The sequence below is a fragment of the Bubalus kerabau genome, chromosome X, assembly GCF_029407905.1.
Source record: "Bubalus kerabau isolate K-KA32 ecotype Philippines breed swamp buffalo chromosome X, PCC_UOA_SB_1v2, whole genome shotgun sequence".
Taxonomy (NCBI): Eukaryota; Metazoa; Chordata; class Mammalia; order Artiodactyla; family Bovidae; genus Bubalus; species Bubalus kerabau.
Window position 1 is genome coordinate 92952889 of NC_073647.1, and position 17405 is coordinate 92970293.

General features: G+C 40.9%; 1 protein-coding gene across 1 annotated transcript in view; it reads left to right on the top strand.

Annotated features, from left to right (window-relative positions):
* RPS4X (ribosomal protein S4 X-linked) overlaps window positions 1–17164 on the top strand; it is a 236677-nt gene extending 219513 nt beyond the window's left edge. The window contains exons 2-8 of the mRNA XM_055564958.1: window positions 12698–12783; window positions 13663–13740; window positions 13941–14121; window positions 14344–14441; window positions 15573–15744; window positions 16324–16481; window positions 16995–17164. Of these exons, the coding sequence (XP_055420933.1) occupies window positions 12781–12783; window positions 13663–13740; window positions 13941–14121; window positions 14344–14441; window positions 15573–15744; window positions 16324–16481; window positions 16995–17096 (792 nt within the window). The 5' untranslated portion in view covers window positions 12698–12780 and the 3' untranslated portion in view covers window positions 17097–17164. The remainder of the gene's footprint in view (window positions 1–12697; window positions 12784–13662; window positions 13741–13940; window positions 14122–14343; window positions 14442–15572; window positions 15745–16323; window positions 16482–16994) is intronic.
* The last annotated feature ends 241 nt before the right edge of the window (window positions 17165–17405 follow it).

Below are 17405 nucleotides of genomic sequence, written 5' to 3' on the forward strand. Positions count from 1 at the left end.
ACTGCTGATGGGCAATTCATACAGCCTCTTTGAAGGCCAACTTGGCCGATCTTTTAAAATTAAAAATACTCATGCCCTATGATCCAGCAAACTGAACTCTGAAACCAAACTATCTGAGTTCAAATCTTGGCCCTGCTATTGACCAGCTGTGTGACCTTTGGTAAGTTGTTTAACCTCTCTGTGCCTTGGTTTCCTAATCTGTAAAACAAGGACAAAATATGGGCTTGTTGTGAGGATTAACTGAATTCATATATGTAAAGCATTTAGAACAGAATTGAGCACATAGTAAGTGTTATATGTCAATCCTAAAGAATATCAACCCTGAATATTCATTGGAAGGACTGATACTGAAGCTGAAGCTCCAATACTTTGGCCACCTGATGCAAAGAGCTGACTCATTGGAAAAGATCCTGATTCTGGGAAAGATTGGAGGCAAAAGGAGAAGAGGGTGGCAGAGGATGAGATGGTTAGATAATATCAGTGACTCAGTGGACATGAATTTGAGCAAGCTCCGGGAGATAGTGAAGGAAGGACAGGGAAGCCTAACATACTGCAGTTCATGAGGTCAGATGACTTAGCGACTGAACAATAACAACATCAAGTGTTATATATGCATTTGTCGCATAAATTCCCCTTCTCAATATTTACCTAGGGAAACACATCTACACCAAATCAGGCTTACAGATGCTCATCTACTGTACTGTTTGTAGCAGTTAGACAAAAATGGAAACTACCTAAATACTCATCTCCATATAAGGCAATTGAGAAATAAAGGAAGGTATAGTGGTACTAGGGAATCATCTGAAACAGCTAAAAAAATGAAGCAAATTGCTATGTTCAGCTATGGAAAGATCTATGAAAAGAGTTGTTATGTACCAAAAAGCTAAATTCAGAATGATACCTACAGGATGATCCTATCCAAACAAAACATGTTTTATATATATATTTATATATATATATATATATATATATATATATATATATATATATATATATATATAAAAAGACCTGGAAGGACACACTTCAAATTGATGTTGTTAGTGGTGAATGTTGGGGGATGTCTGATTGGATATAAGTGTCATAAAAAATGATTCTATATTTTATACGGAGAATATATTCATCTGTGACTTGTGTGATTAAAAAGAATTGTTTTAAAGTTTAAAAAGGAAATAGCAAAAAGTGACCAAAGGGAATTATTTTTTCAACAAATAGTTCTGGAGCATTGGCTATCCATAAGCATAAAAATAACCTCTATCCATATTTTGTTTCATATTAAAAAGTTAACACAAAATGGATCATTGACCTAAATATAAAACCTAAAACTATTAAATTTCTAGAAGAAATCATAGGAGAAAATCTGTGTGATCTAAAGTTAGGCAAAGACTTTTTAGATATATAAAATATGGGCTTGTTGTGAGGATTAACTGAATTCATATATGTAAAGCATTTAGAACAGAATTGAGCACATAGTAAGTGTTATATGTCAATTCTAAAGAATATCAACCCTGAATATTCATTGGAAGGACTGATACTGAAGCTGAAGCTCCAACACTTTGGCCACCTGATGCAAAGAGCTAACTCATTGGAAAAGACCCTGATTCTGGGAAAGATTGGAGGCAAAAGGAGACGAAGGCAGCAGAGGATGAGTTGGTTACCAAAAGCACAGTCCATAAAAGAAAAAATATGATAAATCAGATTTCATCATAATTAAATACTCCTGCTTTTTGAAAGACAATATTAAAATATGAAAGACAAACAATAGATTGGTAAAGATATTTTCAAATCACATATATCATAAAGGATTTGCATCCAGAATATATAAAGGACTCTTAATAAGAAAAAACAGCCCATTTTTTTTTTTAATGGGCAAATCATTGGAACAGATATTTCACCAAAGATGATATATGGATAAAAAAAAAACACACGAAAAGCTGTTGAGCATCATTAGCTTTAGGGGAAATGCATAATAAATCCACAATGATATACAACTACATATATATTCAGTTCAGTTCAGTCACTCAGTCATGTCCAGCTCTTTGCGACACCATGAATTGCAGCACGCCAGGCCTCCCTGTCCATCACCAACTCCCGGAGTTCACTCAGACTCACGTCCATCGAGTCAGTGATGCCATCCAGCCATCTCATCCTCTGTCGTCCCCTTCTCCTCCTGCCCCCAATCCCTCCCAGCATCAGAGTCTTTTCCAATGAGTCAACTCTTCGCATGAGGTGGCCAAAGTACTGGAGTTTCAGCTTTAGCATCTTTCCTTCCAAAGAAATCCCAGGGCTGATCTCCTTCAGAATGGACTGGTTGGATCTCCTTGCAGTCCAGGGGACTCTCAAGCGTCTTCTCCAACACCACAGTTCAAAAGCATCAATTCTTTGGCGCTCAGCCTTCTTCACAGTCCAACTCTCACATCCATACATGACCACAGGAAAAACCATAGCCTTGATTAGACGGACCTTTGTTGGCAAAGTAATGTCTCTGCTTTTCAATATGCTATCTAGGTTGGACATAACTTTCCTTCCAAGGAGTAAGCATCTTTTAATTTCATGGCTGCAGTCACCATCTGCAGTGATTTTGGAGCCCAGAAAAATAAAGTCTGACACTGTTTCCACTCTTTCCCCATCTATTTCCCATGAAGTGATGGGACCAGATGCCATGATCTTAGTTTTCTGAATGTTGAGCTTTAAGCCAACTTTTTCACTCTCCTCTTTCACTTTCATCAAGAGGCTTTTTAGTTCCTCTTCACTTTCTGCCATAAGGGTGGTGTCATCTGCATATCTGAGGTTATTGATATTTCTCCCGGCAATCTTGATTCCAGCTTGTGTTTCTTCCAGTCCAGCGTTTCTCATGATGTACTCTGCATAGAAGTTAAATAAGCAGGGTGACAATATATAGCCTTGACGTACTCCTTTTCCTATTTGGAACCAGTCTGTTGTTCCATGTCCAGTTCTAACTGTTGCTTCCTGACCTGCATACAGATTTCTCAAGAGGCAGATCAGGTGGTCTGGTATTCCCATCTCTTTCAGAATTTTCCAGTTTATTGTGATCCACACAGTCAAATGCTTTGGCATAGACAATAAAGCAGAAATAGATGTTTTTCTGGAAGTCTCTTGCTTTTTCCATGATCTAGCGGATATTGGCAGTTTGATCTCTGGTTCCTCTGCCTTTTCTAAAACCAGCTTGAACATCAGGAAGTTCACGGTTCACATATTGCTGAAGCCTGGCTTGGAGAATTTGGAGCATTACTTTACTAGCATGTGAAAGGAGTGCAATTGTGCAGTAGTTTGAGCATTCTTTGGCACTGCCTTTCTTTGGGATTGGAATGAAAACTGACCTTTTCCAGTCCTGTGGCCACTGCTGAGTTTTCCAAATTTGCTGGCATATTGAGTGCAGCACTTTCACAGCATCATCTTTCAGGATTTGAAATACCTCCACTGGAATTCCATCACCTCCACTAGCTTTGTTCGTAGTGATGCTTTTTAAGGCCCACTTGACTTCACATTCCAGGGTGTCTGGCTCTAGGTCAGTGATCACACCATCGTGATTATCTGGGTCGTGAAAATCTTTTTTGTACAGTTCTTCTGTGTATTCTTGCCATCTCTTCTTAATATCTTCTGCTTCTGTTAGGTCCATACCATTTCTGTCCTTTATCGAGCCCATCTTTGCATGAAATGTTCCCTTGGTTATCTCTAATTTTCTTAGAATGGCTAAAATTAAAAAAACTGACCTTCATAGGCCACAAAAGAAAAAAAGTAGATAAATTGTGTGCTTAGTCGCTCAGTCATGTCCGATTCTTGTGATCCGATCCCATAGACTGCAGCCTGCCAGGCTCCTCTGCCCATGGGATTCTCCAGGCAAGAATACTGGAGTGGGTCACCACTTCCTTCTCCAGGGGATCTTCCCGACTCAGGAGTTGAACCCAGGTCTCCTACATTATAGGCACATAGATTCTTTTCCGACTGAGCTACAAGGGAAGCCCAGATAAATTACACTCCATCAGATCAAAATATTTGTGCACCAAAGAACTCAAAACAGTGAAAAACAACCCACAGAATGGGAGAAAATATTTGCAAATCATGTATCTGACAAGGAATTAGTATACAGAATATATAAGAACTCCTAAAATTCAACATTTTAAAAAAACCAAACAACCCAATTCAAAAATAGGCAAAGGACTTGAACAGATATTTCTCCAAGGAAGGTATACAAATGGCTAATAAGCACATGAAAAGATGCTGAATATCACTAATCATTACAGAAATGAGAAGCAAAATCACAGTGAGGTACAATTTCTCATCCATTAGGGTGGCTATTTTTTTTAATGGAAAAATAACAAGCATTGGTGAAGATATATATGGGGAAATTTGGAATGTTTGTGCATTGCTGATGGGAGTGTAAATGCCATTATGGAAAATAATTTGGCAGTTCCTCAAAAACTTAAACATAGAATCACCATGTGATCCAGCAATTGCGCTTCTAGGTACAGACCCAAAAGAAATGAAAAACACAGCTCAGATACTTGTACATCAATATTCATTGCAGCAGTATTCATAATATCCAAAAGGTGGAAATGACCTGTGTCCATCAACAGAGAATGGATAAACAAATTGCAGGGTATACAAACAATGGAATATTATTCAGATTTTAAAAGTAGTGAAACTCAAACATGCTATTAATACAATATGGGTGAACTTTTAAAACATCATGCAAAAAAAAAAATCATGCAAAGTGAAATAAGCCAGATACAAAAGGACAAATATTGTATGATTCAACTTATATAAGATGCCTAGAATTGACAAATTCACGTAGAGAAAGAAAGTAGAATAGAGGTTACCAGGAGCTGGGGCCAAGGGGTAAAGGGGAGCTACTGTTTAAGATGAAAAGGCTCTGAAAATGAAGAGTGGTGATAAGTGCACATGGTGAATGTACTTTTTAAAAAAATTATTCAAGTATAGTTGATTTACAATATTATGTTAGTTTCTGGTGTATAGTAAAGTGATTCAGTTATTATATATATATATACACACAGATATATATACACTTTAAAAAAATGTATTTGTCTTTAATTGAAGGATAATTGCTTTACAATATTGTGTTGGTTTCTGCCATACATCAACATAAATCAGCCATAGATATGCATATGTCCCCTCCCTCTTGAACCTCCCTCCCACCTCCTACCACATCCCACCCCTCTAGGTTATCACAGAGCCCTGGTTTGAGTTCCCTGTATCAGATAGCAAATTCCCACTGGGTATCTATTTTACATATGGTAATGTGTATGTTTCCATGCTACTCTCTCCATAAATCATAGCAAGATACTCTATGACCCACCTCCTAGAGTAATGGAAATAAAAACAAAAATAAAGAAGTGGAACCTAATTAAGCTTAAAAGCTTCTGCACAGCAAGGGAAACTATAAACAAGGTGCAAAGACAGAATGGGAGAAAATAATAGCAAATGAAACAGCTGACAAAGGATTCATTTCCAAAATATACAAGCAGCTCATACAACTCAATACCAGAAAAACAAATAATCTGATCAAGACCTAAACAGACATTTCTTCAAAGAAGACATACAGACAGCTAAAAAACACATGAAAAGATGCTCAACATCATTCACTATTAGAGAAATGCAAATCAAAACTACCATGAGATATCACCTCACATCAGTCAGAATGGCCATCATCAAAAAGTCTACAAATGATAGTGTTCGAGAGGTTGCGGAGAAAAGGGAATCCTCTTGCACTGTTGGTGGGAATGGAGGACAGTATGGAGATTGTTTTCATATTATTTTACATTACAGGTTATTACAAGATTTTGAACATAGTTCCCTGTGCTATACAGTAGGACCTCCTTGTTCATCTATTTTATATATAGGAGTTTGTATCTGTTAATCCGAAACTCCTAATTTATCCCTCCCCCTGCCCTTTTCCCCTCTGGTAACCGGAAGTTTCCTTTCCATGTCTGTAAGTCTCTTTCTGTTTCGTAAATAAGTTCATTTGTATTATTATTTTAGATTGTATTAGATTTAGATCTGTATCACATATAGTGAAATGAAAGTCGCTCAGTCATGTCCTACTCTTTGTGACCCCATGGACAGTCCATGGAACACTCCAGGCCAGAATACTGGAACAGATAGCCGTTCCCTTCTCCAGGGGATCTTCCCAACCCAGGGATTGAACCCAGGTCTCCCGCATTGCAGGCAGATTCTTTACCAGCTGAGACACAAGGGAAGCCCAAGAACACTGGAGTGGGTAGTCTGTCCCTTCTCCAGCAGATCTTCCTGACCCAGGAATCGAACCAGGGTTTCCTGCATTGCAGGCGGATTCTTTACCAACTGAGCTAAAGTGATACCATCTATTTTTCTTCCTCTGACTATTCCAGTTAGAATACTAATCTCTATCTAGGTCTATCCATGTTGCTGAAAATGGTGTTGTTTCATTCTTTTTTGTGGCTAATATCCCATGGACAGAGGAGCTTGGTGGGCTACAGTCCATGGGATCACAAGAGTCAGACATGACTTAGACACTAAACCACCACCGCATTCCATTGTATTTGTACTACATCTTCTTTATCCATTCATTTGTCAATGGAAACAGGTTGTTTCTATGTTCTGGCTATTGTTAATAGTGCTGTTGTAAACACTGGGACGCGTTTATCTTTTCCATGTGAATGTACTTAACATCACTTAAATGTACATTTAATTTTGTTTTTGGTTTTGGTTTTTTTAAAATATTTTGGCAGTGTTGCGTGGCATGTGGAATCTTAGTTCCCTAACCAGGGATCAAACTCTTGCCTCCTGCAGTGGAAGTTCAGAGTCTTAACCACTGGACAACCAAGGAAGTCCCCTAAATGTACATTTTATTTATCTATTTATTTTAAAATATTCATTTATTTGGCTGAGTCGGGTCCCGCATGCAGGACCCTCATTGTGTCATGAGGGATCTTTCGTTGTGGCAGGCAGGCTCAGTAGTTTTGGTGTGCTGGCTTAGTTGCCCCATGGCATATGGGATCTTAGTTCCCGGACCAGGGGTCACCAGGGATGGAACCCATGTCACCTGCATTGGAAGGTGGATTGTTAACCAGTGGACCACCAGGGAAGTCCCTAAATGTACATTCTAAAATGGTCAAAATGGTAAATATTATGTATTTGTTGTTGTTTAGTCACTAAGTCATGTCCCCATGGACTATAGCCTGCCAGGCTCCTCTGTCCATGGGATTTCCCAGGCAAGAATTCTGGAGTGGGTTGCCATTTCTTTCTCCAGGGGATCTTCCCAACCCAGGGATTGAACTTGGTCTCTTGTGTCTCCTGCATTGGCAGGCAGATTCTTTACCACTGAGCCACCAGGAAACCCCAATTAAAAATTAAGTTAAGAAAAAACAACTGATTTAACATATGTTGGCCAGGGCATGGTGCAACTGGAACACTGAAAATGGGGATGTAAAATATTACAACCACTTTGGAAAACAGTTTGGCAATTTTTTCAAAAAATTAAAACATACATCTGTCATATGACCTAGCCTTCCACTTGTAGGTTTTCACCAAGAGAAATATAAACATTTGCTCATAAAAAGACTTGTATAGAAATGTTCATAGCAGCTTCATCTGTAATTGCTTAAAACTGGAAACAATGCAAATGTCTATCCACAGGTGAATGGGATAAACTACTTATGTTATTAGTCGCTCAGTCGTGCCCGACTCTTTGCGACCCCATGGACTGCAGTCCACCAGGCTCCTCTGTCCATAAGATTTTCCAGGCAAGGATACTGGAGTGGGTTGCCATTTCCTTCTCCAGGGGATCTTCCCAACCCAGGGATCGAACCCGAGTCTCCTGCACTGCAGGCAGATTCATTACCGACTGAGCTACAAGGCATACATACATACATGTGTATATGCATATATGTATACATGTACTATATGATGTATATGAGGAACTACTAAGCAGTAAAAGAATAAACTATTGATACATGCAACAACATGAATGAATCTAAAAATAATTATGCTGAGTGAAAGATGCTAAACAAAAAAAGAGTACAGACTGGAATATTTCCATTTATGCAAAATTCAAAAAATGCAAATTAATCAGTAGTGACAGAAAGCAGATCAGCAGTTGCCTGGGAGTGCAGGGGGAGGAGCTGGACTGAGGAGTTACAAACAGACATGAGAAAACTTGGGGCTTATGGATATGTTCATTATCTTAGTGACAAATGGTTTCACTAGGTTTATACACACATCCAAATTTGTCAGACTGCATACTTTAAATACGTACCATTTACTATACGTTGATTATTCCTCAATAAAGCTGTTGAAAAAACCCAAATTTCAGAAGGAAGCAACCAGAAGGGAATTGGAGCACTAATTCATTGACTGAGTCCCAATGTTCTATGCATTTGATACATCATCTCTTAAACTGAGCATGGTTATCCCTATTTTCCAAATAAAGCACCTGTGGTTCAGAGAAGTGAAGCCATGTACTCAAAGGCACACAGAGAGATTCAAACCATGCTCTTTCACCTCTGCCTCACTGTCTCACAGGAATGTGAGAAAGTGAGGAGAAGGCTATGCTGGTTCGTTGATTGCCGACAATAAATCAATCAGGGAATCTGAGGCATGAAGGGCTACTCTTTAAGATGAAGACTGAGGGGCTTGGACCACTCCACTCATGGTGTGACTTATGAACATGAACCACTCATACACATCTTTTTCCTTTGGCAACCTGGGACAGGATGCTGGGGATGTATGTACATCTCAGTTCCCTACTCATCGTCTCCCATGCCCACACTTACAGAAATAGAACCATGCACTGCATGGTTTCATTTACGATATGTTAAAGCAGTTCTTACAAAACAATGAAGACAAAGATCATTCAACATATTGCAATGAGAAAATTGGTTAAGCATTTTGGGGAAAATAGATTTGTTTTCAGTTTATCTTTAATTCCTTTTATCTTTATCAACCCCAAGTTGGTGAAGAACTAAATACATGTTATTAAATAGAATTGAGTATTTAGCAGATCTTTGAACTGAGAGTAACCTTCTAATCTTTGAATTGACAAGAAGAAATTACAAGAGAAAAGGTCAACAGATTTGGCTATATAAAATTTTGAAATTTGTACATAGAAAAATAAAATCAAAAGGAAAGTAATTGGTAAAAATATATGCCTCAAATGTGACAAATGATGAACTTCTGTGTTCTGTAAAGCACCCATGCAAATTGATCAGAAAAACATGTCCCCAAAGATTAATAGGCAGAGATACTTCACACAAGGGGAAATGGAATGAGTAAACAAGCATATGACAAAATGTTCAACCCCACTAGTGATTTTTTGAAGTGCAAATTAAAACAATTACGTGAGTAAAAGTTAAAAATAAGTGATTACCAGGCTGCCATGAGTATAGTAAAATTGCAAGGCTGCTCTGAGGAAGGTCTTTGGCAATACACAATACCACTATCAAAGTATTCAGACCCTTAACACAGTGCTCCCTTTCCAACAGTTACTGCCAACCACGCGCATGGACTAAGCACAGATGCACCAGTTCTCCCAAATGGGAGTCTCCAGCCCAGATATCACACACCTGCGCTCAGGTTTGTGTCTATAAAGCATCTCCAGCTGGTCCTCCCCCTCAGTCCCACGTCGCACACACCAAACATGCCTCCTCCTAGTTCCCCGTGAATGTGCTACTGAGTCACCAAACCAGAAACCTGGGAATCATCCTAATTACCTCCCTGTCCCTCACCCCTGCACATATGTCATTTCCTAGTCAGATTCTGCCAATACTCCATCTGCAATGTCTTTTGAATCTGCCCCCTCCTCCTCCACCCCACAGTCACAGACCTGGGTCTCGCCCTTCTGTTTCTTGCTTGCATTGTTGAAACAGCCCTGACCCATCTCCTCCCTGACCCAAACCAGCCACACTTCCTTCAAACCATTCTAAAAGAAGCAGTCAGTTATCTTTCTGAAGCACAAAGCTGATTCTCTCCTCTTTAAAATCTTTCAGTGACTCCTCATTGTCTACCTACAGGCTAAAGTCCAAATTCTTAAGATTTAACAGCCCTCCATGTTCCAAACTGCATCACCACCATCTTTCCTCTGAGAGCTTCTTCTAGCTTTCCGTCCCCTCCTCCCACCCTACCTCTCCACTATAATGTGAATTCTTTGAGACCAGGAACTAGATCTTAATCACCTCTGTTTCCCTGGCTCATAATACAGAATTTGACTCAGAGTAGGTACTCAATAAATGTTGGGTGAAGGAATGGATTTATTCTAAGGAAGTTGTTCCACTGAAGGAAAAAGCCATATAAAGGAAACTATTCACTGTAGCAACATTCACAATAAAGAAAAAGCACTAAAAACTAAATGTTCAACAATAAGGAACTTTTATTAATTATGGGATATCCATTTAATGAAATATGACACAGTTGTTAAAATACTCATTATGAAGATTATGTAGCAACTCAGAAAGTGTTTAGTATAATAAAAGCAGAATGCAAAATGGTCTGTATGCTAGGAGTAAAATTATGTAAAAGTATGCATGCACACAAACCGATCAGAACAAGAACAGGAACAAGAACAAATGAATACAGATGATGTGTTTAGGGTGTTTGGGGAGGTACTGTTTTGTGATTTTCTTAGCTCTTTCCCAATTCCCTTTATTGTTGTTAGAATGTCATTTGTGCATAAATACAAATTGACAGAGAAAAAAATATACTGGAAAAGGTGCTTTGATTCCGTCAAGTCCTTTGACAAGCTGTGGTACAAAAACAAACCAACCCTTGACCTGGGAGGCAAGAGATCAGCCTCCCTAACCCATCCCCCACTCCTAACCAACTGTGTGATCTTAAGTAACATCTGCGGCTCTAACCAGCCATTTTTCCTATCCTCTCAAGCCAGAGGTCCCATGGACTTCCCATGGAATCCCTCACCCCCAAGTGAACTCCCATCATTTCTGTTGGCTGCACCACTGTCTTCCCAATGCCCTCAGACTGAAAACCTCAGAATGCACCTTCTATTGTCTCACCAACTTCACTCTCTCTCTAATCCCCATCTCCAATCAATTGCCCCTTCTTGCCAATAATCATCTATAGCATGCTTTACTATAGACCTAATTTTAGACAAAGAGGATTTCCTGTCCATCTAGTTAGTGAGTACTGTCTGATTGAAAAAAGCCAACCCTTTTTTCCTCTCTCTTGCTCCTCTGCAAACTACTGGGGGCTGAAAAGGAGGGCAGAGACAGAGACATGTAAAATGGAACCTCCTGGGTTAGGACTTTGACCTCATGGTCGGGGGAGGCCAGGCAGAGTCAGGGAGAGTATAGTGAGACTTGGCACAATGACTGGGATGTTGACTCAGTTTGTTCATTCAACAAGTATTTACCAAGTGTTGGACATCGCACTAACCTCTCTGTTAGGTGGCAAAGATGAATTAAGGCAGGCTCTTTAATGAAGATACTCACAATCTAGTGGAGGACAGACGAATAAACTAATTACAACCCGATCTGCTACTGTGTTGCCATTGAATTTGAACCGAGGACTCTGGGGCAGAAGAATGTGGCATGACCTTGCCTGAGGGGACTGGGTGCTCACAGATCCAGAAGGACCTGAGCTGCATGCATCTCCAAGGTGGACAAGTGGGATTAGGTACCCAGGAAGAGTGCTGGGCTGTCCATGGCAGTTACAAGCTGAGGGATCATCAGGTCCACTGTCAGGAGGCTTGAAAGAGGCAGTTTTGTCAAAGCAGTAACACCTTGGAGTGGCTTAAGCTTTGAGGTTTGGGATAGGGTAAGGGAGCAATGGGTGTCCTGATGAGTGCAGGAGGCAGGAGGTGAAAGGCAGAGGGACCTGAGGGGCCAGGCAGGAGGCCCAAGGGCACTTTCAAAGTAGGGAAATCACATGATTAGGTCTAAATTTTAGTTAGATAACCGGATGATCTCGAATGGCTCCTCTCTTCCCTGAGACTTTATGGTTAAGTGCCAAATGCACTGTACAGAAATGGAGGGGCAGAGTTCAAGCAGAGATCCTACCCTCCCACCCACTACACTCCACCCCCTTGGCAATCTGCAGAGAAGCCAGAGGGAAAAAATATTGATTCTTCCCAACTTATAGTAAGGGCAGGTCGACTGGCTCCAGGGAACTCAGGAGAAGGAACACACAATAGGTTTAAGGAACAGTATTAGTTATTCATTTTAATGTATTCTTTAAAATTTATTTATTTATCTAAAGTATAGTAGATTTACAAAGTTGTGTTACTTTCAAGTTGTACAGAAAAGCGATTCAGATATATACATATAGACATATACATATATAGATATATTATTTTTCAGATTCTTTTCTACTACAGTTTATTACACGATGTTAAATATAGTTCCCTGTGCTACACTGTAGGACCTTATTCATTTCAGTGTATTCTAGTGATTATACGGTCATGTATATGTGGGACTTAAAATAGCCTCACTTTAGGCAAGAGAGCTTGTCTAACTCATCTTGGTCCAGCACCTAACACAGAATCAAGCGCTCCAGAGGTTCCCAGCAAATACTGGAGGGATGAGGGCGGGAGAGGAGAGGGAGGAATTCGCCCTTGGGAGACACCCGTTTTTCCACGGCGATTTCCAAGCCCCGGACCTCTGACCTCCCACCAGTAGATGGCAAAATAGCCTCCTCGCGTGCCGTAAAAGGGCGGAGCTGGTAGGAGGGGGCCAAGGTTCCTGCGCGCGCAGTCGCGGGCCCTGTTTTCTCCACTCGCCGGAAGAAGGCGGGCCTCTTTTCGTGCCTAGCGCAGCCATGGTAAGGCGGAATCTTTGCGAGCTCTTGAAGATCCATCAGCCTCCATCCTCCCAGGGCTGGGGCTGCCCGGGACTCCGGGACTCTCGCGGGGGGTGGTCGGGCCGAGGCGAAGGGAGAGGGACCTAGTGGGGTGGGCACAGGCGGGGTAGATGGTGAGATCGAACACCAGCTTTCAGCTGTAGGGGGAAATTGGTACTGCTGGCGGGAAGGCCTTGGTATCTGGGCCGGCCACACCCGGCCACGCATCATGCGGCCCTGGGAGGAGCGGCTTGTTTCCCAGAATGGAGCCCCGGGTGGGCCCGGAGGATAGACGTCTGGCCCGGCGCAGGAGAAGAGATTCTTTCCGTCGTGTCTTTGGCACGCTCTGACTTTAGCTAATGTGATCGGTGAGATTCAGTATAAGGCCTTAAAAAGGCTTCTTTTCGCACTTTAAGGTGAAAAATGATCTTAGCTACTTTAGAGTTTGAGGAAGCAGCTATTGGCACGTGGTTGTGCCAATATCTCAACAGCTAACACTTGAAAACCAGATACATTTCAATAAGATTTGTTTGATATAGAAGCATAGATTGAGTTCTGGTCCATTTCTGTTGCTGGCTGGCTGTGTGCCTTGAAGTCCATCCCCTGGCTGTTTCACCAGCAGTATCCTAGTAAAAACATCCTCTAGAAGCATACACACTTTTAACAGGAAATACTGTTCTTAGAGACAGTAATCAATTAACAGTAAGGAAACTGGTTAGTTTGCGGCACCTGTAGTATTTGCTGGGTACTGTGTGTGTGTTTGTTGAAGAGGAAACGATGCTGTTCTTTCAAGAATAATTGTGTAAGCTGTTCTTGAAAACACCTGAAACAATTTAACAGTATTAAAATCTGAAACTTTAGGCCCGGGGTCCCAAGAAGCACCTGAAACGCGTAGCAGCTCCAAAACATTGGATGCTGGATAAACTGACTGGTGTGTTTGTAAGTATCATTATATTGTAACCATGTTTTTTTACGTTGTATGTTTGAGACATTTTGTACTGTTTCTTTATGTGTCGGATATCCCTGATTACTGGACCGGAAAATTCACTGCCTGCCAGAGGTTATTTTGGGGTCAGGGCAGTCTGAATCTCGGGACTTGAGAGGTACCTTTTTTAAAATGATAAATTAATCATTTACAGGCCCCTCGTCCATCTACCGGCCCCCACAAGCTAAGGGAGTGTCTCCCCCTAATCATTTTCCTAAGGAATAGACTTAAGTATGCCCTAACTGGAGATGAAGTAAAGAAGATTTGCATGCAGCGTTTCATTAAGATCGATGGCAAAGTCCGCACAGATATAACCTACCCTGCTGGTTTTATGGGTAAGTGGTTAGTGGTGGGCGCTTGGTGGTAGCCCCTTTGATATATTTTTTTAAATCTTGCTCTCTAAAAAGGTGGTTGTATTAAATACTGGTGAACTTTTGTCAGAGTCGTTGCTGGTATTCAAAATGGGAAGCATATGGATATTTTTTCCTTATGTGGTTGTTGCTCAGCATGGTCTACTGGGGTGCACTGTAGTAACCTGAGTTATTGTTTGATACCAGATGTCATCAGCATTGATAAGACTGGAGAGAATTTTCGTTTGATCTATGACACCAAGGGTCGATTTGCTGTTCATCGTATTACACCTGAGGAGGCCAAGGTGAGTGATGCAAGTACGCTGGGCTGTTGTTTTAAAGTACTTGATTCTAAGTTACAGCCTGAATTAAGTACATGGGCTGATCCATTGTGGTGAGGTAGGTAGATCAGGATTCCTTATAATCTTATACCTGGAAACATCTAGTCAGGTTAGCATCCTCAACAGATTGTTACCTTTTTTTATCGCAGAAATGAATTCCCACTGAACAGTGACTTCTGATTGCTGGTGTTTTTTTTGTTTGAGGCAAGCAGAGTGACTTCTAGAAATGTTTGAGTATCTGAAGTGTGGGATAAGGGGCCAGAAAACTCAATGTCTAGTCCAGTCCAGTTGGCCTTTTGTCTAGCTTTATTCTGGGAAGGGGGAAGGTATTAATGGAAAGGACCAATAGCCTTGGGGCACTAATTTGAGATAACTTACAGACATTGATTATTTAATCCAGTTTGTTGTGGTTTTATGTATAAGTTCATGGCTTCTTCCATTATTGGCTGTAAATGAAGGTTAATTCAATTGGGTGATTCAGCTCCTAATTTCCTTAGCTGCCTGCATTGTTACCAGCAGGCTGGAGAGCATGTCCAATGGAATCAAGGTGATTTGATCATTTAAAGAATCTTTTGGGGAGTGAAAAATCCAAAAGTGAAATGGTTTGTGAAATAGTTGATTTGATGAACTGGTAATGCAATTGCCCTTTGTGAGACAAAACTCAATTGTGATATAGAGGGAGCCATTAAGAGGCACTTGTTAGCTGGGTGAGTAGAAGGGAAGAATTCAAGCTGTCCCAGACTTAACCTGAGAAAGGGGCTGTAATTTGCATTTGAGAGGGGAGGAAATGGTGGTGATTAGCCCACCTGGTAGTTCCCAGGTTGTGAGGCCTTCCAGTTCCTAGAACTTTTAGCCTTGGGGTTCATACAGTGCTACAAAGAAAACATATAAGAAATAGGAAGATTAATCTAGAAGGGGGGCCAGTGTGCAAGATGAATTTATTGGGGAGTGGGAAGAAAAGTCAAAACACCATTATTCAGCTGTAGCTCTTTAGCTGCTGGTTACATCTTTAAAGTGGTGACAGAACTGCCATTGTACTCTGGAGCGTAGTGCATGTGAGCTGGACTGATGTGGCTAACCCTTGTGTGTTTCTAGTATAAATTGTGCAAAGTAAGAAAGATATTTGTGGGGACAAAAGGAATCCCTCATCTGGTAACCCATGATGCTCGTACCATCCGTTACCCTGATCCCCTCATCAAGGTGAATGATACCATTCAGATTGACTTGGAGACTGGCAAGATTACTGATTTCATCAAATTTGACACTGGTAAGCAGCCTCTGCTACATAGGCATTCTCTTTAGGCAGAATTCTCATAGGCAGGCATAAGAGCTGTACTTTGCTTTTAATTTTTAAATTGATTGAATCTAGGACTTGAACAAGGTCTGGGTACAGGGTTTTATTTTTTGGGTTTGTGGTCTAATATGCACCTAATTCGGAGAAGGCAATGGCACCCCACTCCAGTACTCTTGCGTGGAAAATCCCATGGACGGAGGAGCCTGGTAGGCTGCCGTCTATGGGGTTGCACAGAGTCGGACACGACTGAAGCGACTTAGCAGCAGCATGCACCTAATTAGCAACCAAAGCTAGATGTCTTTTGTTGATATAGTAACAGATCAGGAACAAGGCAAGTCTTTTAAGAAATGTTCAGTGAATATGTAAAAGCAAAGCCTTTGTGTCATTGTAGTTTTCTGGTGGCCATGAGGGAATTGAGATACAGCCTTTTGTAATTGACTCATCCTCCAAATCTGTTCGCAACAGTAGCAGAAAATTAATTGTACCTTGAAAGATTAACAACTTGGTTTGAAACCTGTCTCTCTCATTGACTACCATTTCCTTCCTATATAGGCAACCTGTGCATGGTGACTGGAGGCGCTAACCTGGGAAGAATTGGTGTGATTACAAACCGGGAGAGGCATCCAGGTTCTTTTGATGTAGTTCATGTGAAAGATGCGAACGGCAACAGCTTTGCCACACGGCTCTCAAACATTTTTGTTATTGGCAAAGTAAGTCTGGGTTTCTCTAGTCCAGGGAAACCTGTAAAATGCTGGGATTGTAGCTCCTGGTTCCTGCTAAACCTGTTATAAAATAAAGCCTCCTCTGGGATAGGGCTCACAGCAGGGCTGAGGCAAACCTGTGCTTTTTCAGCATCACAGTATGGGGTGTGGGGACCGGATCACCTGGGTTGGTGAAAAGTGCCAGTAATGGGATGAATATGCCTTATAGTTTGGCTCTTTAATTTGTACCTGTGGGAGATTGTGGGGGTAGGGGGTAAACTAATGCTTGGCCTTGGGCACAATTGCAATATATCTAAGACTAATTATGAAGGATATTGTAGTTTGCATTTACATACATGGGCAAAAAATTTTAAATGGGTATTTCAGATAAATGACTGCCTGGCTGTTGCTGAGTGCTTTCACAAACAGGTTTCTTCTTCCTCTTGACAAACATAAACATAACATGTGCCAGCCTGTTAATGGTGTGTAGCAGGTTTTGATTCTCCTTGTTTTCTCCTCCAGGGCAACAAACCATGGATCTCTCTTCCCCGTGGAAAGGGTATTCGCCTTACCATTGCTGAGGAGAGAGATAAGAGATTGGCAGCCAAACAGAGCAGTGGATAAAATGATCTCTATGTGATGTGATTGGAAAAGTCTTTGTAATTAAAGATAATACCAAGTGATTAATAGTATCTTTGGTGTTTGCTGTGGTTTGGGTTTTTGGTTTGTTTGCTTGCTTTGAATTTTCAGGCAGGCTTGGCATTCTGGGATATGATATCTCCTATAGGCTAGACTTCAATGATGGTAGGAGAACATATCAAACCTTGGCAAGGAGGAGAAGCAAGTAAATATTTTATACATAGTATCTTTTTTTTTTTAATCCCCCTCTTTTCTCTGGTCTTTATTGCACTACCCCATATATAAGCCTGGCTC